Source organism: Engraulis encrasicolus, chromosome 12, assembly GCF_034702125.1.
Source record: "Engraulis encrasicolus isolate BLACKSEA-1 chromosome 12, IST_EnEncr_1.0, whole genome shotgun sequence".
Classification (NCBI taxonomy): Eukaryota; Metazoa; Chordata; class Actinopteri; order Clupeiformes; family Engraulidae; genus Engraulis; species Engraulis encrasicolus.
In genome coordinates, this window is record NC_085868.1 from 9,109,831 (window position 1) to 9,135,679 (window position 25,849).

Below are 25,849 nucleotides of genomic sequence, written 5' to 3' on the forward strand. Positions count from 1 at the left end.
ATGCTTCATGCAGTTGCAGCGTGCATGTATGCTGCACAGATCTGCGTAGAATATGGTATCAAAAACGTGAATTGCGTGTGCAGTCCACATGTTTGCGAGACAGTTCACTTGATGCTTCAACAAGACAGTGTTTTTAATCTTTGGAAGTCACGTTAGATATTTCTGTCCATATTGGTTGCCAAGCATAAATGCCCACCCTTTTAAGACCAGGCAGATCTCGCCGTGATCAAGTAAATAGATTTGTGATGGCAAATGTGGCTATGGACACAATTTCTAAACAGAATGGGCACGATCGTGATGAAGCGGTACTGCTTTTGCTAGGCAGTGGGCATGCACATTTTGGCAGTTTGATGCATTAGGCTCGATCGAGATACGCCAACGGCTAAATGCACAGATAGCCAGCAATGCATTCTGGCTGAAAATGCTGCATGATGGTTAGATATCCTGTACAACTTACCAAATTTCAGTCATGTCGCGCAGACCAGGTGACATGTCACATTGTGTCAAACTATCGCGGGATGAATGCGACTGCAGTCGGACCTTGCAACCCCTGCAGTTGCTTATCCCCGTTGATGCTCGTCTGCAGACCGCCTCCGAGGTCACGCGCCCATGAACTGGTTGGCCAACAACTCACTCACGTGTGTATATGTGTCACACCCCTACACAAGTTTGCACTGCTCCCCACTTCAGCTCCACCTTTCCACCTGTCCCCCCACACCTCACACGTAGTGTGTGAGTAGATCAAACTGGTGCGAGCTCATTGTCTCGTGCATATTTTTGGCCGACTTTAAATGTGCAGTATTTAATACCACCCACATCGTGACAACAAGTTCTCGCTCACGTGGTTCGTCAACATCAACCGCTTGCAACGAAGTCGAATAGGCCTATTGTGGTTAGAAGATTCTAACCAGAATGCATGAAACTGCCTAGCAAAAACAGCACTGCTTCATCACGATCGTGCCTGATGCTTCACGCAGTTAGCAACTTACTATGTTTCCAATGGGAAATTGCATTGCAACCATGCCAGGATAACTTAGTTAGCAACAATGTTGTTGAGAAACGCACCCCAGATCTGTGCAGAATGCAGCTTAAAAAATGACCCTAATCACAATATGCAGGAGCAGCCATCCGGGCATTTGACAACCATGTCAAGAGACACATTCTTGCCTTCAGAATGGCAACTGAGCGTGCCAACGGCAGTTTTGTGCCACTGGACGGGAGGAGGCGACCTCATTCGTAATCAAGCAGATATTTTCATGATGACAATGAGATCTGCTTGGTCTTAGAAAGGTAGCGTTGAATGCTTGGCAAACAAGATGGACAGAAATATCTAACAAGATTTCCCAAGACATAAAAAACGTGATTTCCTACTTGAAGCAGCGAGTGAACTGCCTCACAAGCAGGTGGACTACACCCGCAATTCACGTCAGCTAGATGAATGCCAATCAGGGTAGACAGCATGGAGGAGGTCCCATGCCACTGCTTAGTAAAAATGTTGTTCTCATGATGACTTATCACCATGTAACATGACTGCGGCGCAGCAGAGGTCACTCCCATATGCTGCGTCTTGGACAGAAACTCTAACCAGGATGCTTCACGCAGGATGCAGTGGGCATTCGCGCTGTCTGGCAAAATTCATAATTGAAAGAGAGCGTCGGCAAATGGTCGTGCAGGAGGCCGTTAAGTAACCCATAGTGAGATGTCTCATTCATCTCCCTCAGAGAACCGGGGTTAGACGTAAACAATAGTTTTCGTTCCCTGAACTGGTTAAAGCCTTTACCCTCAATCTAGTCTCAACCACTCAAGACATTTTTGAATGTCCCCTTTACATGTCATGAAAATCATCTGTTCAGATGCTAATATGCTAAAACCACACTTTCACATATCAACATAGTAATTTCTCTTGTTGTGATTCCATGAGTTATATGTAGCACATGCCATCAGAATACCTGTAGGTTGATCAACAATTCTTTATTTTTCCCATTAAATTGATTTTAAAATGCAGATTTAACATTTTATTTCTTGATCATGAGATGCGTAAAACAACATCACAAAAGAACAAAAACAAATATCATCTTTGACCACTTAACACTAACTTAATTTCAATGAAAGTAATCTAACTTGCTGAATGATTCAGTTCCTTCGCATAAAACATGTCAGCTATTATTTCTTTAAATTACACTATATGTTACCATTGTTATTAAACCTTTAGAGTCAATCATTATCATCATCTGCGTCATCAACATCTTCCTCATCCTCTTCCTCCTCCTCCTCTTCATCTTCATACTCTCCCTCGCGACTACCTGAGTCATCATCATCCTCTGTGTTTATCTTCCCAGATAACACGTCTTCTATCCAGTCCTCAAGGGCCTCAGCGGATGGCAAGGCTTCATCGCTGGCAATATCCAGCCACACACTGTCTGCCTGCAGAGGGCAGAGGGACAACACCGTTATTTAACATGACAAACCATCAAGGGCAAATTTGTTTTCAGATCTTTGTTATGAAATCAAATGACTGAATATTGTAAAATGGTAACACTTTGTATGAAGACCATATAGTGGATTATAAGCGCAATCATAATGAATTGTAATAATTAGTCACAATGCATTATGACTACACTCATATTGCCTAATGATGCAGTGTGTCAACAGTTATGAATAACTATGAAGCTTATAATGCATTATATTCCATGGGTGTTATGAGTGCTCGTGACTGTTTATAACTGAGCGATAGGGCTTATAATACATTATAGCTGCTTATACCTGTACACCACTATGTGCATTGGTTGACAGTGGAGGAATAGGTTCAACATCCCTGGTGTCTAAGATATTACAGTATACATATTTAAAAATATGATCTATACAGGTATTTAGATATACCTCTAGATGTGTGTAAACTTTCAGTCAATAACGCTATTAACAGGTTGTTTACGTTCTTCAGCAGAAGTGAGAAGGGGGAGGGGAGTGTGTGTGTGAGTGTGTGTGTACACATGCTTGACACCATCTAAAGCAAATTTGTTTATCTTGGTCTCAAGAGAGATGAACAGACCAAGGATATGGATCACTGGAACCATGTCGTGTGATCGGAAGAGACCAAGATAAACAAATTTGCTTTAGATGGTGTCAAGCATGTGTGGTGGTAAACAAGTGAGTTTTACAAAAAAGGTGTATCCTCTCCATATCCAAGCATGGTAGTGGGACAGACATGGTTTGGGGATGCATGAATGCTGTCAACATTGGCAATCTGAAATACACCTAAAAGAAACATGCATGTCAACATGCACTGTGACTACTGAAGCAGATCTTGATATTCTCCATAGGATTGCATTCAAATCTCACACCAATCTATTTAAGCCAGATGCAGACTCAAAATGTAAAAGTTCAATGCAAAGAAAGGTTGAAACGCACACTGATGACCTCCCTTTTCATCCCTTTTCATTTCGTTTCAATTCGAGACGATTCGAGCCAACACAGCCCCTTCTCTACCGGATTTTAATCTGGGGTGTACTCACTTTTGTGAGTACATGTTCAAACATTAATGGCTGTATTTAGTTTTTTTCTGAGTGAACAAGAAATTTAAGCAGTTAAATATGTTGTTAAAAGGTCACTAATCATTGTGTCAAAGTGAAATTTCTGTAATGCTTTCCTATGAAAAGATATACTCAAAAATCTGCAAAACTGTGAGGGGTGTATTCACTTTCGTGATATACTGTATATACTGTATGTATATGAGTGATTCTACGAATTGGATGCGCTTTTAAGTCCATGGATTTTATTTGCCAATTCCACTAACTGCATCCAATGATGTTTTGGACATTAGCACACATTTATCTTTAATATAATACAGAAAGTGTAGACATGGCATTATTTCCCTCAGCAAGAATGAATATTTAATACTGGTTTTGGGCGTTTTCATGCCGTCCCGTTTTCCAAATGTCAGATTCAGTCTTCATATTAGCATGTAAAGAAACTTGTTTTGCCCAAGACGATTGCAAATGTTGATTCGCAGTAATCATCACAATATGACAAAACTGTCAGAAAGACCACTGTCCTTTCCATTATACATGAAATTTGCCATTTTGTGTGTGTCCACGAAAACTGTGTTAACCGTGTCACGGTCTGAAACCCCCTCCATAAATCAGTAATGGTTTGGTCTTAGGCCATACGAATAACGTCACGTGATGTCATAACCTCTTTGGCAGGATATGGGAAGACTTTTTGGTAAGTTTTGAGCTCCATCCTTCCATAATTTAATCCATTCTTTTTCATGTTCTCATAGCGGGAAAATTGCCTGTCAACTGTGTTATCAACATATTCATAAGAATCTGAATTAGAAATCACATGTAGAAAAACACAGATAAAGCATACAAATACCTGAATTGATTAAGGTGTTGTGGTGGAACTTCTGAGGTCCTCACTTAGCACAACACCATAAAAATGGCTGAAATGTCAAGCCGTGTTACCGTCAATGGTGTTACAATTAGCTATGACAGTCAGGGTTGCCAGATGAGGCTGATGATTTCCAGCCCAAAAAAATGTTCAAAACCCGCCTAGAAGCACAAAATTACGCCCAATTCTATTGATTTCTATGACAAAAAGTGGGTGGTTTTTCTGATAAATGCCATTTTTACCCGCACACGGCTATCCTAAGCAGCCCAATTGGGCGGGAACCAGCCCAATCTGGCAACACTGATGACAGTGGAGGAGGAGTATGTTTTTGCCCATTTATCTCCATATTGACACACAAACAAACAAAATAATTAGTGTTCTAGGGAGATGGGTCCGTCTGCTCTTTTTTTTCTCCTAAAAAAGTGCCGACTTGTTCCCCTGCGCTGTTGACCGTAACACAGTTGAGTAACACGGTTGACTGTTTTGAAAGTGTTTTTGAGCTATTGATCCCTTATGTGTTGGAAAAATCCTATGAACAGACACTAGGGATTATCTCTGGAGAAGGAAGTCTTGTGTAAGGAGGGTGACTAAATTCAAATCAGACGTTACAGGGATTTATAATGAAAAATGTGTCAGTCTGTATCACAGTGAATCATAAAATCCTACTTATGAAGCTCAACAATCACATTTTCTATATCAGTTGCACAGATTAATGACAACATTATTGCTAAGGGACATAAGCACTTTCAAATGTATGTTGTTTAAGCTCTGTAGTATTTTTATATATGTTTGAAATGACATATTTGTCCATAACACTGTTGACAAAATAATCAAGCAAATGTTTGCTTTCATTAGAGTATTTATCAAATTATTTAAGATTAAGCTTGGCAATTTGTTTGTTTGGAAACTTTAATATATACGGGTGGGAGACGTGACGCCTTGTTTTTTCGTAACATTGGTTAAAAACCTACAAAACTGTTATTTTCCTTTAAAAAACAAATGTCAATGAAAGAAGATGTGGTACATTATGTTTCATATTAGTCTTAGATGAGAAGAAACATTTTTGTTAAGATTTATGTAAAGGTTTATATGTCAAATTTCCTGCGGTGTGACTGTAACATTAATGAAACAATATATAATAATATATATATAAATTAACCAACAACATTTTTAATAATGTATGAAGCATTTGGCATGATTGCATAAATCTTAACTTTAGATTAAGATATGTGAATGTGGAAAAAACTCAAGACAGTAATATTAACTACAAGTTCAATTTCGTAACACAAATTGCGTCCTGTGGGGTGACATGTATGTCAATGTTTGTGAATGGGCAGCTGCAAGGCCAACTACAAGGGTCTTAAAGACTGGCTCCTAACCAGTCAGTACCTCAGTTATTGGAGAGTGCTGTGGAAGTTTAAGGTGACACTTAACCTCTTAATATGTCTTCATATTGCAATCTGTCACGCAATGCTTAGGTTCATTTTATGGTGTCCTGTGGTGTGACTGCTCTTATAGGAGGAAAAAAAGCTTTTTTATTAATGAAAACACATATTAAGATTAAACACGATATCATTATCAAGTTAGCATGAGCTCAGATGTCAGTCATGTAAGGGTCATTTCACGTGAAATCAGACACTTTGGGACCCGACCAACCCGGATTTCGATCATACTTGGTGTGCCTTTTCAGTAGCAAGGTAGCACCCCAGAATTGCATTGGTTTGAATCTGACACTAATATTAAGGGAGAAACAGACTAGGAAAGGTTCACATGTGAGGGTAGGACACTATACATTCAGCCTTGAATATATCAGTCAGTGTTAGTCACAAAAAGATGCCTGTGGTGTTGTTTGAAAGCTCTTTTCTGGCTCTACATATTACACAATCACATTGGAATACAACTACTCTCAGAATATGAATTATGATAAATTGAAAAATTAAAAATTGAATATCTAAAAAACTTATATTTTAAAATGGCCAGTTCCTTGTCCAAACGTAGCCGGCAATGTCATGAGCAGCACCTAAAATGCTGGTATTCGGTTTGTTATTCATTTCAGAGAGAATTTGACTCACATATATGGCGTCATACAGACCACTTACTAATAATATGGTAATACCATAGTAGCATCACATGACAAAACAAAAACAAAACAAAAATGGTCAGTGTCCATGGTCCCAGGTTTCAGAAACTAAGGCAGATGTCCATTTATACACACCAAATGATGATATGTGAATGTTTGAACATTCCTTCTCTGTGTACCTGTGCCATCTTCCCTTTACCGTACTTTAAAGAGATAATCAATGGCTACACTCTCATTTTGTACTCTACCAGTGCATTTGAAGCAACAGCTGCTTGGAAATGTAACACATTCCTTTACTGAGCTCACTCTTTCAACTCTGCCTTCTCTGAATGCTCAAAATGGCCTAACTTCCACTGTGTCCATTGACAATGGGCAGAAGCTGTGTAGTTTTTGAGTACCTGGAATAGTTCTTGCAGATTCAAACCTTTTCAACAGGTTCTCAGCTTCATGATGGTACATCTCTGTTGTGGCAAACTGGCAATGGATGTTCTTGACATTATCCTTGACTGACTCCCTTGAACCAGGAACGTTTTTAAAACTATAGTTTTGTAATTCAAGATGCTATTCAATCATTTAACTGGAACAACCAGTGCAGGCCACAATCCATCCATTTGTATGCTACTACCAAGATCAGTTGAAACTGGGAAAAAAATCTGTTTTGTTGTTATTTCAGACTGCAACATTCATGATACAATTGCTGTACATCTGTTTCAGAAGCTCCTAATTCAGTTCCTCAGTGACACTTCATCAATGACAGAACGTCCAAAGAAGATCCTATATTTTTTCTGATGGATGTGCTGCACAATATAAGAACCTTAAAAACACAACAAATTTGTGCCACCACGAGGCAGATTTTCACATACCTGCAGAGTGGCACTTTTTTGTCACATCACATGGCAAAGGTCCATGTGCTGGCATTGGAGGGACAGTTAAATGGCTTGCTGCACGAGCAAGTCTGCAACGTCCTATTGACAATTAAATTGTAACACCATACCAACTGTTTGAATTTGTCAAGGATAATGTCAAGAACATCCATTGCCAGTTTGCCACAACAGAGATGTACCATCATGAAGCTGAGAACCTGTTGAAAAGGTTTGAATCTGCAATAACTATTCCAGGTACTCAAAAACTACACAGCTTCTGCCCATTGTCAATGGACACAGTGGAAGTTAGGCCATTTTCAGCATTCAGAGAAGGTTGAAAGAGTTGAAAGAGTGAGCTCAGTAAAGGAATGTGTTAAATTTTCAAGCATCAAAGGGTATGTTGTAGCTGTATATGATGGCAACTGGTGGCTAGCATGTGCTGAGGAATGTATGCCGAGCACTGGAGAGGTGAAACTGAACTTCCTGCATCCTCATGGGCCATCTCCATCCTTCACTTTTCCCTTCAGACCAGATAGACTTGTCATGGATCATCAGGATGTGCTTCTGGTAGTGGAACCTGTAACTGCAACGGGACGTACTTATACATTATCTACAAAAGACACAGCTGTTGCTTCAAATGCACTGGTAGAGTACAAAATGAGAGTGTAGCCATTGATTATCTCTTTAAAGTATGGTAAAGGGAAGATGGCACAGGTACACAGAGAAGGAATGTTCAAACATTCACATATCATCATTTGGTGTGTATAAATGGACATCTGCCTTAGTTTCTGAAACCTGGGACCATGGACACTGACCATTTTTGTTTTGTTTTTGTTTTGTCATGTGATGCTACTATGGTGTTACCATATTATTAGTAAGTGGTCTGTATGACGCCATATATGTGAGTCAAATTCTCTCTGAAATGAATAACAAACCGAACACCAGCATTTTAGGTGCTGCTCATGACATTGCCGGCTACGTTTGGACAAGGAACTGGCCATTTTAAAATATAAGTTTTTTAGATATTCAATTTTTAATTTTTCAATTTATCATAATTCATATTCTGAGAGTAGTTGTATTCCAAGGTGATTGTGTAATATGTAGAGCCAGAAAAGAGCTTTCAAACAACACCACAGGCATCTTTTTGTGACTAACACTGACTGATATATTCAAGGCTGAATGTATAGTGTCCTACCCTGACATGTGAACCTTTCCTAGTCTGTTTCTCCCTTAATATTAGTGTCAGATTCAAACCAATGCAGTTCTGGGGTGCTACCTTGCTACTGAAAAGGCACACCAAGTATGATTGAAATCCGTGTCGGTCGGGTCCCAAAGTGTCTGATTTCACGTGAAATGACCCGTATACAAAAGGATTAAAATGGCCATAATGCAGTGAATTCCCTGTGGTGTGACTCCATTTTCCTGCGGTGTGACATGCCTATGCTATGTGTTGATGCAGGACACATTTTCCCAAAAATGGCAAAAATAAGGTGAAATTCCACAGACCACTGAGTGCTTTATTTTATTCTATTTTTTCCAATTTTTATCCATCATTTTTTTCAGGAATTTGAAAAACTTTTTTTTTTTTTGCGTTACGCCCTTAAACGTCAACCACCCATACACTATGTAAACATCTAGGTCATTTAGTTGAAAAAAACCCCCTGATAATTGACATTTGCTTTTGCCAAAAGCGTAGGCAAATCGTAGAATCACTCATATATATATATTATTATTTAAATAAACTATGGTATTAAAATTACAAACAGAATTATAAGGGAAGTGTGTGATCAGCCAGTAAGGGAACTCACGTCAGTTACATTCACCACTCCAATTTGTGGTCTGAAGAGGTCCACATTGAAGGTCTTTTCCCAATATGTGGTGAGCTGTTTGAAACAGAAAACATGAACACGGTATCATTACATCACACAATTGGTGCATCAAAGGTAAAATAATGGACGCAAAAATTCCAGTATTGCACAAAAAGCAACACAAAGTTACACAAATACATTACTATTACTCAAGAATGCATTCACTGCAGTAAATTTGCACTGATTCCAATTGGTTGGGGTGGGTTGTGGCTGTTTATGTACATGTCTATGTTCATACTGGGTGGGTAGCGTGCAGATGGGGGGTGGGGGGGGGGTGCATGTTAAGTAAGGGTTAACGTTCGGCGAGAAGGTCGCTACCGTGGAATAGCAGCACGACAGAGAGAATCTTTAGACCCCGACGCGGAGCGGAGGGGTCTTGTTCTCTCTGAAGTCCCAAAGAACTGAACCCCAAAGAACTGAACAATTTCAGACCAGTTGCCCTCACCTCTCACATAATGAAGACTTTTGAACGTGTGCTGCTGATCAACCTACTGAAGCCCCAGGTCCAACATGCTCTAGATCCCCTGCAGTTTGCCTATCAGGAGAAAGTGGGAGTCGAGGATGCTATCCTGTATCTGCTACACAGGGTGCATTCTCACCTGGACAAGAGAGACAGGGCTGTGAGAATCATGTTCTTTGATTTCTCTAGTGCCTTCAACACCATCCAGCCACTCATGCTGAAAGACAAACTGCTGCGAATGGGAGTGGGAACAGGACTGGTGACATGGATAACTGACTACCTCACTGGGAGGCCCCAGTTCGTCAGGCTTGGTGACCATACATCCCAGACTGTTGTCAGTAACACGGGTGCGCCACAAGGAACGGTGCTCTCCCCCGTGTTGTTCACCCTGTACACCTCTGACTTCAGCTACAACACAGAGACCTGTCACATGCAGAAGTTCTCTGATGACACTGCTATTGTGGCATGCATCAAGGATGGACAGGAAGGAGAGTACAGAGAACTGGTGGAGAACTTTGTCAGATGGTGCCGGGACAATCAGCTGCAGCTGAATGCCACCAAAACAAAGGAGATGGTGGTTGACTTCAGGAGGACCACCCCACCACTGTTGCCTGTCTCTATCGAGGGGGAGACAGTGGAGACAGTCAACACATACAAGTACCTAGGAGTACACCTGGACAACAAACTGGACTGGGCTGCCAATTCAGATGCTCTTTACAAGAAAGGGCAGAGCAGGCTCTACTTCATACGGAAGCTTAGATCCTTCAATGTCTGCAACAGGCTCCTGCTGATGTTCTATCAGTCTGTCATGGCAAGTGTCCTCACCTATGCTATTGCCTGTTGGGGAGGTAGCGTAAGGAAGAGGGACACTGGACGCCTTGACAGGCTGGTGAGGAAAGCTAGGTCTGTGGTGGGTATGGAACTGGAGGACCTAACAACCACAGCCGAAAAAAGGACACTTAGCAGATTGGACTCAATACTTGAAAATGACAGACACCCCCTGCACCCGTTTCTGGCCAACCAGAGGAGCCTGTTCAGCTACAGACTCCGGGCCTTCCCCTGCCGGACAGACAGACTACGGAAGTCTTTTGTCCCCAGGGCCATCCAGCTCTTCAACACCACACAGAAAGAGACAGTTAAAGAGATTGTCATTGGACTGCATAAACTAGCCCCCCACACTGGAACACTCAACCTGCAGCCACTACCCCCCCCCCTCCCCTTCCCGATTCTTTTCTCTACTGAACAGTTACACTTCATCCCACCCCCACCCCCCACCCCCCGGAGCAAGCGCCTGCACTACCTTGGACACTTTAAGGGTTGCCCAATACAGGACAATAACCTACTATACCCCACCTCAGCTACCTCACCCCCTGGAATAGCTGCCGTGAACTACTCAGCTTTTGCATGGACAATAATTAGAACTTCTTTGGCTCTTGTATGTGTACTTAACATGGTTATTTTGTTTTTCTGTGAGTGTGAATGTATGCAACATGACACCCTACCAGACCTTGTGTCTGTGCAGGGATGTGTGTGTGTGTGTGTGGGTGGGTGTGGGAGGGGGGTTGTGGGTGGGTTTGTGTGTGTGTGTGTGTGTGTGGGTGGGACAATGTGTGTGTGTGTGAGAGACAGAACATGTGTGTATGTGAGATAATGTGTGGTGGTAGTACTCAAGATATATATTTATCCTGTAATGTTCAATTATGTGTATAATGTCTTGTGTATGTTTTGTATTTGTGTATTTATGTAAGCTGACAGACACTTTAATTTCCTTCGGGATTAATAAAAGTACTCTACTCTACTCTACTCTATTCCACAAAGCGACCGACTCGCCAAAAGTTAACCCGCTTATTATATGGATATACTTAAATGATTCACACATGGCGGGGACATTTCTTTAGGCCTATTTAATGTTAAGATTGTTGCTGCGCAAAACAAAACAGTGCCGTTGTGGAACACCGCTAGGCAACAGCTAGGTAGCCAGGACAACAGGTGTAGTCTATCACAGCAGCTGATTAGAGTCTTGTTGAAAAGTCGCTTTAGCATTGAAAAGTCTTGTTGCCATTGACAGCGGTCTGTTATAGACCAACCCGTCCGTTATCGAAAAATAACAGACGTGCGAACGTTGGGTAGCCCCGTTGAAATGAATGGAGCATTCGACCGATGACGTCACACCATATAATAATGTTATATAGCATAACCTCAGCAGATTCAGGGTATCAGTTCAGTATCAGAGTAGAGGTTTTAAAATGTTACCAGAGGGAAGTCATCAGGGTCGATCCACACGATGCTCAGGTCGGGGTTGTTGGTGTTGTCTCGCGCCACTTCCTTGAGGATCTCCAGGAACTCATAGCCATCTATGAGGTGACACATAACGTTACAATGACACAAGCCATACAGTCATACAGTGCTGTGCAAAAGTATGTGTCCCCTTACTGATTTGATTCTTTTCTGCATCTTTTTCAGATCAAGCAAACGGAAATAATAGCTACAGTAAGTCCCAGTTGTCACACGGGTTCTATTTAAATGATCATTTGATTTGAAAGATCTGGCTGTGAAATTCACCTCATCATCAAGGGGGATTCCTTTTTCACACAGAATCATGTAGGATTGTATTGTGGACCCCTTTTCTCTCACAAATACAATAGAAAAATGTTTTACTTGGGTAATCCTTGCGTGTAATGTTTATTTGTTTGTGACAGGTGAAAAAGGTAAGAAATAAGGGGGCAAATACTTTAGGTAGATGGAGATGGACTTTAGATCAGAGGATTGCATGTTTGAATCCCACTTTTCCAATCCCTATCTCACTCCATGGCTGAGGTGCTCTTGAGCAAGACACCTAACCCCACACAGCTCCAGGGACTGTAACCAATACCCTGTACCGTCAACTAAGAGTAATGTAATATAATAAGTATTTCATGCAGAATCACAAGCCAACCAGGGTCCTCCTCCTCAGCGAATGCAACGATGTGTATTCCGTCCATGTCGTCCTCCTGTAACAAAGACAGAATCTGGGATAATAAGTACTAACGTACATATTTTTAAAACTTAACATGCTGATAATTTTCAATAAATGTTTTATTATTCTCTCCTTACTTTAATGATATAAATGTTAATATAATCTAATCACTTTGAGATAGTACTACCCTAAAGGGATATATAGAAAATGTGGGTGAATTCTTACCCAGGTCTCAAACATATCTTCAGAGCGCAATTTCCTCAATGTTGGCCTTTTGGTGAAGAAAAGAAAAAAATCCTAAATTACTCCACATAACGAGCAAAGGAAACACAGAGGCTGACACTATATTGCCAAAAGTATTCGCTAACCTGCCTTGACTCATGAACTTAAATGCCATCCCATTCCTAGCCAATAGGGTTCAATATGATGTCTGGCCATCTTTTGCAGCCATTTTAGCCTCAACTCTTCTTGGAAGGCTGTCCACAAGATTGTGGAGTGTGTTTATAGGAATTTTGACCCTTCTTCGCCACCACTGGACAGTAGAATAGTGGATATGCGTACTCTGGATTGATGGATCACTCTTTTCCATCTGGCAATCTGACTGATGAGTCTGGGTTTGAAGGTAACCAGGACAATGGCACATTTCGGACTGCATTGTGCTGAGTGTGAAATTTGGTGCAGTTGGACTTATGGTGTTCGGTTGTTTTTCAGGATTTAGGATTGGCTCCTTATTTTCACTGAAAGGAACTTTTAATGCTTCAGGATACCAAAACATTTTTTTTGACAATTTCATGCTCCTTAACCTGTATTAATCATGTGTGAATTAACCTATGTTAATCATGTGTGAATTTTACTTTACTATACCTTCTGTGTGTGTTGACAAAGCTTACAATCTCATTCTCAGTGTTGGGCTTTCCAGGAATGGTAACGGGCTCCTCCATGAAGGGCTCATAGAAGTCAACCTCATTCATCTTCAATGTCAGATGCTTTGCCACCTACAACATACAGACACAGAACATCAGGGCTGGATTGGTAATCTGGCATACAGGGTTTTTTCTCGGTGGGACGACAGTCATTAGGGGACGATGCTTTTTAATGTGTGTGTGTTTATTTCAAATTTTAGAGACCACAATTTATATGGGGCAGACCATTGGTGCATCCTTAATACACAGTGAATTCAGAACATCATAATTGCAGTATGGGGGTGAGGGTAAGGGGCTGGTCTATGCCAAAAATGCCTGGGCTGTGTTGTGGTCCCAGTCCAGCCCTGCAGAACATGTACCTTCAGGACAGAAAGAATAAGTGTAACAATAAAATGCAAACTCTGATTGAGACATCAACACATTTATGTAGGAGACAAACTTACTGCTTTGTCGAAAGTTGCAAAGAACTTAATATAAGGTTGGAACTGTTCAGCGGCCTCCAGGAAGGCTTTATAATCTGAGGGCAGGAGAAAGAAAGACGAAGACATCAGAATAACCGAGTGATGATAACAAAAAATAATTACGTTTTACTTGCCTGGTCACAACAATACAACATGAAAAGGTCAAAGGTTATCTCGACAATTCGGGCATCAAAATAATTTGCACCAGTAGAAAATGCCGCAGTGTTCATGTGCAATTTTCACGCCGGCTTTTTGGTATACCATAATTACCATAGCACATGAAGGCTGCATTAGTTTTATGTTGCATCAGTGCCTTCTGTGGAAAATGTGCAAAGGGAAGACTCACGTTCTGACTCCTCCCCTTTGAAGTAGCCAATGAGACGTGTTTGTCCCTCCATGCGCTCAAAGGCCCGCTGCTCTCGCGAGTTGCTGATGAGCTCCACCGGGTCCTCCAGTAGCTACAAAATAGAGATGGGATGCATGGCTCTTTGATGGATCATAGTGGCTCGTTTCTTTCATAGAGCCATTCAAAAAACTGGCTCTTTCGAACAGTTTTTAATTATTTATTCAGTTTTAAGAACATGGCCTTTTTAGACTCCACATCTAGGTCATTTTATCCAAACAGTGATTGTCCTAGTTTAAAGGACTGTTTCTGCCGCTCTCTGAGGCAGACACTTGTGTTTTTCCCCCCGTTATTAAAGTAGTCGTGTGAAGGTCACAGCATGCTCAAAATTTGAATGAGTCCACTCCCATCTATGATCCGGCTTCCCATCGTTCACGTCTAGGAGCCATTCAAAAGAATTGATTAGTTCACAAACGTCAAATCACTACAAAACAGCTTGAAAGCTGAGGATGTTCTCTTCAAAACAATACCAACCTCAATACAGTATTGTACAGTTTATGAGATATTGTGAGAATTCCCACATAAGCTGCCCTGGAGGCTAATGTATTGCTGTGTAAGGTGATATGTTGTGATGTTACATAACAATACAATTTAACTGCAAGTAAAATTCTACTTCAGTCCACTTCTGTTGTCTGACGTTGGTCCTACATCACATATACATGCTGTTGACGATATAGTGAGAATGAAGAGAATGTACCTTGAGAATGTGTAGATTGCTATTGATAACAGCAAGAAAGGGAATCTTTCAGTATATGATGTGTGTTTACTATTGCCTTTAATAGCATGTTTGTTTGTGTTTTTTATTGGCATGATGTTTTAAATCAGACTTACATCCAGTAGAAACTCCACCAGAGTGTCTGCTGAGAGTTCTCCATCAAACTCAATGAGCCGATCATCTTTAAATGTGTAGATACTTCCCTCCTCTTCCAGCCCTGAAGACCCATGTCATAAATTATACAAAGACATATAACAGATACTCTATAACACTCATTCAATGAAGTAGTGAATTCAAATATTTATTTCTATTTTTAACCAGCCCTGTAGTTATCTTAAGGCTAGCACGTTATACTCATTACCATTTGTTTGTCACTCTCCCCATGAAGAAGTCTTCAGAACGTATGGGTATATTCTATACCCTCGGTTCTCTGAGGGAGATTAGTGAGACACAGACTGTGACTCTATGGGGTTTAGCGCCCTCGCGCGACCGCTCTTGAAGCCTTTTTAAACACGCCTATTGGCTGAGTTGAGCTGTCACTCATAGGCGCCCGCCTCCTATATAAACTGTGACAGCTCGCTCATCTTCACATTACCCAGCTCTGCAAGACGAGCGAGCAGGAAGGGGCAGCACAAGTCTGTGTCTCACTAATCTCCCTCAGAGAACCGAGGGTATAGAATATACCCATACGTTCTCTTTCGGTCGAATCGTTCGACACAGACTGTGACTCTATGGGAGTTTTAAATATGCCCCTGAATGCTCATTCCCAACCAGTAAAAATAATGGGAGTGAAAAACCACGTTGAAAGTGCAAAGCAGTTCATACAGGTCTTGATCCCCCTGCCTCAAGGACAGCGTGAGCCACCGTGGACGCTGTAGCATCAAGGCGATAGTGTTTTACGAAGGTGTGCGGTGAAACCCAACCCGCGCAGCGCAAACAGTCTGGACAGGCACTCCTCTAAATGCGGCCCAAGACGCGGCGACACCTCTAGTTAGAGTGAGCTCTGAGAGCAGGAGGGTCTTTTTCCCCGAGGCCCGATAGGCCATTGCAATCACATCAACAATCCAATGGGACAGCCTCTGTGTCGAGAGCGCCTGTCCCTTAGAATTAGTTGCAAAGCAAACAAATAGTTGGTCGGTACGCCTGAATGAAGAAGTTTTGTCCATGTACAAGCGTAATGCCCGGACCGGGCAGAGGTAATGTAACCTCTCCTGTTCCTGCGAGGAGAAAGGAGGGGGGTTGAAAGACGTCAGTTGTAGGTCGCAGCTGCCGTACAACATAGACACTTTAGGAATAAACGCTACATTGGGCCGAAGCGTGACATTATTATTATCCGCACTGAATTCCATACAGGAGGGGTGTATAGAGAGAGCAGTGATCTCGCTCACCCTTTTAGCTGAGACAAGGGCCAGCAAGAGGGCAGTTTTGTACGAGAGGACCTTAATGCTTGCAGTTTGTAGGGGCTCGAACAGGGCTTGGCAGAGTGCGTTCAGCACAAAGGAGAGGTCCCAAGAGGGAACGGTCGAGCGCATCGCAGGTCGAAGGCGTCGAGCGCCCTTCAGATATCTGTTAGCCAGAGGGTGCGCTCCCAGAGATACACCATCGTAGCCTACATGGCATGCTGAAATCGCTGACATGTAGACCTTAAGTGTAGAATAGGCCAGTCCCTTCTCGAATAATTCCTGAAGGAACGTAAGTACATGGGTGATAGAACACTGAAAGGGGATAACGCCCTCTGAACACACCATCTCTCAAACGCCCTCCACTTCATATCGTACACAGATCTCGTAGATGGAGCTCTGGCACTCTGAATAGTTGCAATAACATTCGGTGGCAGACCTATTGAACTCAATGTGTCCCTTTCACGTGGAAGGCGTGTAGGTTCCACGCTGACGGGTTCGGGTGAACTAACTCCCCCCCCATCTGTGACAGAAGGTCTTTGCTGTTGGGGAGTCGCCAAGGCTGCCCGGCCAGTAAGAGAAAGATCTCCGCTAGCCAGGGCTTGTTTGTCCACCAGGGAGCAATCAGCACCAGCGAGAGGCTCTGCTCTCTCACCCTCGCTAGTACATGTGGGATTAGATGGACTGGGGGGAACGCATACAAGAGAGTGTTCGGCCACGGGTGTGATAGCGCATCTGTTCCCAGTGGGGCATCCCTGTCTCGAATGGAGAAGAACAGTCTGCAATGTGTGTTCTCTCGTGATGCAAATAAATCCACCTCCGCGCGCCCGAAGCGTTTCCACACGAGCTCGATTACGCGCGGGTGTAATCTCCATTCCTGATTGGAGAGGCATGCCCTCGATAGTTTGTCTGCACGCACATTCAGCACGCCCGGAACATGAGTGGCTCTGAGCGACTGTAAGTGAGCGTGTGCCCAAAGTATAATATCGCGAGCTATGCGGTGAAGCCGTAGCGACCGCAGGCCCCCTTGGTGATTTATGTATGCCACTACTGCTGTGTTGTCCGTACGGACTAAAACGTGGTGATGGCGCAGCAAAGGCAGGAAATGCTTTAGCGCTAGGAACACTGTTGTCAGCTCCAGGACGTTGATGTGAAGCTGACATTGGTTTTCCCGTCCAAACACCACCCACAGCCAGATCCCCCAGAGTGGCGCCCCAGCCACTCAGCGACGCATCCGTGTCACCACACGTCGTGTCACGATGAGTCCCAGTGGGGGGCTCCCTGTGACAGTAGTGCGGGGTCCCGCCACGTCAGTAGCGCGCGGATGCATGGGAGGGAAACCGTTATCTGCCGGTTGAGGTGTGCTCTGCGCTCGGGGTGCAAACGGAGCGAGAACACCCATCTCTGCATGTCCCTCATATACAGTTGCCCCAGCGGTACTACTGCTATCATAGATGCCATTAGACCCAGAAGGCGAAGCAAATACGAAATTTGACTTTCTTTCCCAGTTGGAAATTGGAGAGACACTTGTGAAATGATTCCACTCGTTGTGGCGTGAGTTTGGCACGGAACGTGGTGGAGTCCAGTGTGAGGCCCAGGAAGTGCACAGTTTGAGCTGGGGTTAGCACACTTTTCTGATAGTTTATTCGGAAAAACCTAGGGATTCCAGATGGCTGCGGAACAGATGTGTGTGTTTCCGTGGCTATCTGCGCTGACGGGGCGCATGAAAGATAATCGTCTATGTACCCGAAAAATCGCATTCCTCTTTCTCTCAGTGGGGATATGGCAGCATCCATAATTTTTGTAAAAAGACGGGGTGCAGTAGCCAGCCCGAATGGCAACACTTGGAATTCTAGTGCCCTGCCCTCGAAATAAAATCTCAGGAACTGTCTGTGGTGTTTGTGTATGCTGACGTGAAAATACGCCTGTTTCAGGTCCAATTTTGTGAACCAGTCCCCGGGTTTTATGGACGTAATGAGTTGCTTGTGCGTCAACATTTTGAAGGAATATGTTCGTATGTGACGGTTCAGCGCTCTCAGATCTAAGATGGGGCGAGAACCCCCCGTCCTTTTTCGGTACAACGAAATACCTGCTGTAGAACCCCGACCGTGCTACGTGTGGGGTATTATCTTTTACAGCGTTCTGCTGGAGTAGAGCTTCTATCTCCTCTCTTTGTATTCGAACCGAATTTTGTATTCACCACAGATGGAGTTAGCCCCCTGAAAGCTCGGGGGCTTTCGCGCAAATTGTATTTTGTACCCATGCTCGATCGTAGACAGAACCCAAGGACACGTTACGTGTATGTGCCAAGTCGCTATACGGTGTGTGAGCGGCTCTGGACTGTACAGGGGTATGACTGTGTTTGCTCGTGCGCCCGCGGTCTGTAGTGGGGAGTTTAGCCACTGAGTCGGGGGGCATAGTGGGTATGAGCGTGTGCGAGGGGGATGCTCGGCGCACGCGTTTACTTTTAATAGTATTTTTTCTCGGGGCTGAGGGCTTATGAAACCGTGTTTGTTCGTGAACGACCCCAAAGCAGAGCGTGGGTGTGTGTGAGAGACTTTTATCAGACCCAGAGGTAGAACCGTGGGTATGGGAGTGTGAGTGAGGGCACTGGGGCTTAACAGCTTTATTTGTGTCAACAAGGGGAACATGCTTGTGCGACATTGTGTGTTTACGGACCACCCCAGAGTTGAACGTGGGGGTATCTTGGTTTTGTGACGGGCAGGGCGCGTAATGGCCGGCCCGACACCGTGAAGGCTGGTAGGGCAGCCTAGCTAGGCTGACTTCTTTTTCTTGGGCATCGGGCGGCCACGTCCTCGTCCGGCGCCCGCGTCCAGTTGGATGGTAGGGCGGCGTGCCCATGCACTGTGAACCACGGTCGGCTGTGGAGGTGGCTGAGCAGGGCGGGTCACCGGTATGGTCCGTCTAGCCGTGTGCCACTGGCGGGAGGGTCCGGCAGTAGTAGTAGGCTGGGTAGGAGGTGGGTTTTGTACGCCCGGGTTTCGGGGGGGTACTGGGGTGGGGCCAGTTTGCGGGGAAGACAGTAGCCAAAGGCTTCGTTCTCCTTTTTCTTTGACTCGCACCGCGACTGCATTGCCTGCACAGCGGAACCGAATAACCCGGTCGGGTCCACTGGTGCGTCCAGGAACGCGGGACGGTCCTTGTCTTGAATGTTCGTCAGGTTGAGCCAAAGATGTCTCTGGGCTACCACCGTCAGACCCATTGCTCGGCCTATGGCCTGGTTAGAACAACGTGTGGTCCTCATAACGAAGTCCATCGCCGTTCGAATCTCGGTCCATAGTTCCTTCACCGGCTTGTCCTCGCTGATAGCGGTACCCACTTCTGCCTTTTGCTCGGCCACGTATGCTAAGAGCAGCGACACCGTGTTCTGAGTGCGCGCAGCCTGTCCCAGGACTTTAAATGTTTTCTCCAATTGCTGGGAGGAAAACTTTGGCTGTTTGTGAGGCAGTTGTGCAGAGGCTGACAAACCCGTGTTGGAGTTGGGGGCTAGGTAAGAGGCTACGGACTGTTCCACTTTGGGGCAGTCAGATAACCCCCTCTCTGTCGCTCCCTCCATTTCAGAAAAAGAACCGAAACCACCGATAACCACTCGATTGGAGTAAGGTTTGTTCCAAGTTCTAGTCACGTCATCCAGGCAGTCCTTAAACGGTGGGACTGAAGCCTTGGGTGCCGGTGCGAGCGGGGGCAGGAAATTACCGTCGAGCCTGTTGCTAGTCCGGACCGGTGGCGGTTGTGGCCACACGAGTCCGAGGCGCTGGGCGGCGCGTTGGCAGGTTTCCAGGAATAGTTTTCCCGCTGACGTTTGATGTTCGACAGTTGGCTCCTCGCAGACCGAAGTGGCGACGGAGGCAGGGGGGGTGACTTGGGTGAAGGGGAGAAGCGATTCGCCGTCCCCGCACTCCATATTAGTCTCTCCTTCTGTGAAGGAGCACTTCCTCCACATCGGCAACCGACTCGGGCGGGGGGCAATAGGCTCCCGTGACCCGTTGTCTCGTCGCCAGACCAGTTAAGCAGTTGTGCTTCGTCGTCCTCGCTCATCACCAGCTCGGAGAGTAGGGGGTCCGAGAGTGGTTGGGCTCCAGTGGTAGCCCGAAGCATTCGAAGCGCTGCTGTAGTGTTCTCAGCGAGAACCGAGAACAGTCCTTGCATCCCCGTGGGTTCTCCAGGGCCTCGCGGGCATGCTGGAGACCCAGGCAGTTAACACAGGCCGGGTGGTGGTCCTTGGAGTCGATGAACTGACCGCACGCGTTCGGGCATGGGCGCCGTTTTGGGCGCGATGCGGAGTGCATGGCGAGTCCGTCCAACAAAGAAATAAAATAAAAAATATATATCTCCAATATCGTTATCGTAGGGGTAGCGAGCTTGTGCGGCTGTCCGAACGAAAAACGGTATGAAGAAAAGGTGAAGCAGGCAGGTGGCGAGCCTTGGCGGCCAAATGCTAGCAGGTGTCTTAGCAGTGAGGTTAGCAAGCTAATGCGGCGAATACTCACCTCACGAAAAAATATTCTTTTTCTTTCTTTCTTTCTTTCTCTTTTCCTCTCAATACCTCGACGCTAAGTGGCAAGAAAATGTCTTCTTGCCAGCGAACTAGCTGTTGAGTCGGGGTATAGTCAAGAAAGTTGCGGCGTGGTACTCTTCCGAAGGCTTGTAGGCGAGTCTTGAAGAGCTAAAATGTGAAGATGAGCGAGCTGTCACAGTTTATATAGGAGGCGGGCGCCTATGAGTGACAGCTCAACTCAGCCAATAGGCGTGTTTAAAAAGGCTTCAAGAGCGGTCGCGCGAGGGCGCTAAACCCCATAGAGTCACAGTCTGTGTCGAACGATTCGACCGAAAGAGAACACACTATGTGCAGAAAAAAAGGTAAGGTACTACCTAGTTTTCTGGCCACTTTGGCGTCTTTACGGGAGTCAACGAGTCCAAACCCAATGTCTCTGTCCTCCAGAACCTGAGCAGCCAACTGAAGGACAAGATTAGTGAAATGTCAGGGGGGTGTTCCAAGAAGGTGGTTCAGTTCGGTACAGAGCCATGGAAGTAAGTAAGGCTAATCCCATTGACCACCGTGTTCCATTTTTACACAAAGATGGCGGCTCATGGAGCCTTTGGGTGCGTTCCAATATGCAACCTTGTGTCCGCCACTTGTGCTTGTGGCCTCGTATCAGGAAGTAATATGTCATGATGATATCACTGACAACAGTATTATATTTCAATATCTCGCAAAAGCTCAATTGCAAAGTCATTTTCTTATTTGCAAACTGGATGGTGAATGAAGAATAGTCCCCCAAAAATTGTTGTGGCTAGGCTGACAGTGGGGAGACTTTATTGTTTTCTCCACAGAGGAGGGGCCAGGAGGCGGGGCGAGGCCACAAGCACAAGTGGAGGACGGGAGGTCGCATATTGGAACGCACCCATAGACACACATTCACCATTGACATAGTTCCAGGAAGTGAGCGTCAAACACAGAAATTGTAGTAAAGGTACATTCATTTTAATTCACTTTTATTTCACTTTACTTATCGTGTAGTGGTTCTTTGTTAGTCTCTAACTAAAAGAAAGCCGCTGCCAAGAATTATTTGAATTTACATGAATCATGGTTCCCAGCGACTTAATAGGCCAGTCAATCTAGCTCTAAAAAGGCCCAAACCCGGGATAAATTGCAATAGTAATCGTTCCTACTTTAAAGTGATCCTTAAACCCCCTTGTATCACATATTAAAAATCTACAGCTTTATATTTAGTGGAACATGCTTTTTTTCAAGGTCAAAGTTGACAGATTTCCCATTCATTTCTCCATAGGGAGACAATATAGGAGATACAAGGTGAATAGGGTAAAATTTCAAACTATGACATATTCATTTGAAACTTTCACAGTTGGTAACTCACAGTCAGGCAAACCATTTTTGTATTGCACGTTTTCTGGAATATGATGATGAAATATGCAAATGAGTTCATGTACTGAAACATGTGATCAAATCTGTGGTAGCAGATCAAGCATAAAACAAATTGCAATAGAAATGGTTCTTGCATTATATTGATCCGTCAACCCCTCTGCATCACATATTAAAAATCTACTTTCATCAATTCAGTGGAACATACTTTTCCCAAGATCAAAAGTATCCGATTTCACCCACTGAATGGCAAAATGCATTGGAAATCTGCAAGTTCTGACCTTCAAAAAAGTATGTTCCACTAGTGATGGAGGTAGATTTTACATACCGGTATGTGATGTAGGGTGGATAACGTATCAATAGAAAGTGTGAATCATTATTTTTGCAATTTGTTTTATGTTTTGCCCGTTGTTGCATAATGTGTCACATATTTAAGTAGATGTGATCTCATTTGCATATTTAATCATCATATTTCAGACAACTTGCAATACAAAAAAATATTTGTCTTTGAACCCGGTTGTCACAACTTTGAATTCCATGGCTCTGAGTCAACCTGAATGCAGTGGTAAATGGAATCCTCATATTTGAACCAAATTACACCTCCAGACAGGGCTCCTGACAGATTTGGCCGGACCCAAGTAGGTTTACCACTTGCTGTAGGTTAACTTGTCCAGGTTTATAACAACCGTGTTCTTGGAATACTCCCAGGCAGGGCTGGACTGGGGGATAAATAGGGCCGGGGCACTTTTGGATTTAAGGGGCCCCCCCTCATTATTATTAGTGGCGGAGAGCTGACTCAGTGGTAGGCCCCGCACCCTTGTGGGCCCCTATTTTCAGTAATGTTAAAAAAAAATAAAAAATAAAAAATGGGTGCCCACGAGGGTGCGGGGCCCACCGGGAAATGCCCGCTATGCCAGATGGCCAGTCCAGCCCTGCCCCCAGGAGAGATAAAAGACCATCAATGTCATTCAATAGGACCCAGATGGTCAAACCGCATTGGTTCGGGATCAGATGACAACCAAAGAGTAAAATGGTTTGATTAGACTCAAATGTGCAGTTTAAACTGAACATACTGATGCATACATTAAAATTAAGCCTACTCACAGTAAGGACATCACATGGATATCACAACTTAATCTTAATGATATAATACACATCCTCAATATAATACTCTACGTTTTTATATTCATTAAAGGCAATACATTCAGATGAGTGTCAGTGTGAGGCTGGGGTTCCCATATCTACAGTTAATGCATGATATTTTGTCCTTTGGTTTGAATTTTAAAAAGTACATAAAGACATGGACACATCTCCATCTAGCTTTTAAATTATTATTTTTTTAAAACACAAACACTTTTTTTAAAAACCACATGGTATTGCCTGAGTCATAAGACAGGGTCAGACCGGAGTTCTCAGGCTACTTAGTCAGATGACCACAGATGAGTAAAAGAGCCCTGTAGACCACTGTGTGCTGCTATGCAGGTACTGCATGATCCTATAAGCAGGTTACCTAAAGTGTATAGTGATCTGTAAGCAAGTCCTTAAAAAAAATCCAGAAAGCATATTCTCCTTTGGCTCACCTCGAGAACCATCTCGGTCATGTGCAGCTGCTTCTGAAGGCCCTTGTCAGCTGACAGAGGCTCGTGGTAGAGGACACACAACATGTCGTGTTTCTTCAACGCCTTTTTGTAGTTCCGTTTGTTGATGCTGAGGACACGATCCTTCCCGTCAAAGGTAGGGAACTCCAGACCACCTTTCCCTGCACAGAAGGAGCCAAATCCCACACATACCATGGATATCATCCAGAGAGACAGCATGCTGTAGTAGGTCAATAGAGGATCTATAGGGTTTAGTTTTCCTTAGTTCAGGCCTGTGCCAACACACGGACAGGCCAGCGGGTCCACAATATGGGATAGTAGAATGCCCTTGCTGTCCTTAAACCTCTAAAGCAGCTAAAGCTACCTTACTCCTTTTATCTTGCCTCTCTCTTTCCCCAGACGTAAGATAAAGTGTCTGTAGAGTCAGTAATGCGATGATCAGAATGAGAGAGGCTGAACCCACCCCCTTTCTTTTTCCCATGCCATTTCACTTTAAAGCTAAAAATATGGCATGTGCCACTGTGAAATGTGGAGCAGATAATTACAGAAATCAGCAGGGATTTGACTCCATCACTCATTCTACTTTGGACAAAATGAATTATGTCGGATATGGAGAAGGGTTTTAGAGCAAACCAGCACTTGTTATTCCACACATTAAATGGCTGTGTACTTGGTGTTCAGGAAAGACAGAGATGCAGAACAAAGGTCAAAGGTTCCCATTAATCGGCATCATTTCCAGGGCTTGTCACCAACCGATGGTACAATGATGGTAAAACTTGTCTGTGGCTGGTAACAATTTCAGTGTCACTAGCCAATTTGGCAGGTACTTATTGTATGGTATATGACTATCAGAATAGCGTATTGTGAACTTTGAAAAAGCTCTGTTTCTATTTGTTTGTTTTATTTCCATGTAGAAACCCGTGCACTCATCTTCTTGCTTTAACTTAAGCACCTCATCTTCTGAGGTTAGATGTACAGCGTCATGATTTAAAAAAAAAAGAAAGAAAAAAAAGTGTGACTGGTAGAATAGCTTGATGGCTAGTAGTGACTTAGGAAAACCACTAGCCAAAGTGGCCGAAGCGAAAAAGTTAATGTCAAGCCCTGATCATTTCACATCTCCTTAATTCCTATACAAAGGCTTTTCAAATTCCTTCTGAGACCATTGCATTTTATTAGTCATTGCACTGGCTTATTGCTTAATGGTAATCAGTAGACATGCTGGAAAAGAATAAGATCTTTTTTAATGCAACTATAGTGTATCAGAGTCAGCCCGTCCTGTTTCACTGCTGCACACATGTGTCTGCATTGATTTACTGATAAAATACTTTTGTTTTTGAGATAAATACTTTACCATAGCAATATTGGTTACAGACGATGAAGGAAGGTCAGTACAATTGAATTTAATTCATTGAACAATGTATATATTTCATATAGGCCTAGTGTATATTTCATATACATTATATTTCAATTTTCAAAATGAACTCTTAAAGGTGAAGGTCCAGTGTGTAATTTAAGTTGTTTATTTTCAAAAGGTGCGCATCCCATTTACAAATGAGACTGTTCCATTAATATTTGTAATAGGCCTATTTTATTTATATTAAATTATAGTAAACTTAACTTAATAGTTATTGTTTGGACCACAAATAGACCCACAGTAAGTTTTGCTGTTTGCTAAGCCGGTTGCTATGGTAATTATATTGATTGCCATGATGGTGATGTTGAAGTTGTTGCTAGTTGCTTGGGCAACCCCTATTGGGTGTTACAGGTTCTCAGTATGTTTACATCGACATTTTCTTAAAAAAAAAAATAAATAAATAAAAAATCCTTT

General features: G+C 43.6%; 1 protein-coding gene across 1 annotated transcript; it reads right to left on the reverse strand.

Annotated features, from left to right (window-relative positions):
* Positions 1-1,958: 1,958 nt before the first annotated feature.
* On the reverse strand, positions 1,959-24,240 carry LOC134459291 (calsequestrin-2-like). Its single transcript, XM_063211597.1, has 11 exons — positions 24,004-24,240; positions 21,412-21,496; positions 15,235-15,335; positions 14,347-14,458; positions 13,983-14,056; positions 13,481-13,611; positions 12,842-12,887; positions 12,596-12,650; positions 11,914-12,014; positions 9,141-9,215; positions 1,959-2,424 (listed from the first exon to the last, which is right to left on the reverse strand). The coding sequence occupies exons 1-11, from the start codon at positions 24,238-24,240 to the stop codon at positions 2,215-2,217; spliced, it is 1,227 nt and encodes a 408-aa protein (XP_063067667.1). The 3' UTR covers positions 1,959-2,214.
* Positions 24,241-25,849: the final 1,609 nt, after the last annotated feature.

Coding starts and splice junctions, on each gene's coding strand:
- LOC134459291 (XM_063211597.1), bottom strand. CDS start 24,240: ATGCTGTCTCTCTGGATGATATCCATGGTATGTGTGGGATTTGGCTCC. Junction 13,612..13,982: donor TTGCAACTTTCGACAAAGCA/GTAAGTTTGTCT, acceptor TGTATGTTGTAG/GTGGCAAAGCATCTGACATT. Junction 12,888..13,480: donor TTTGTCAACACACACAGAAG/GTATAGTAAAGT, acceptor CTTCACCAAAAG/GCCAACATTGAGGAAATTGC.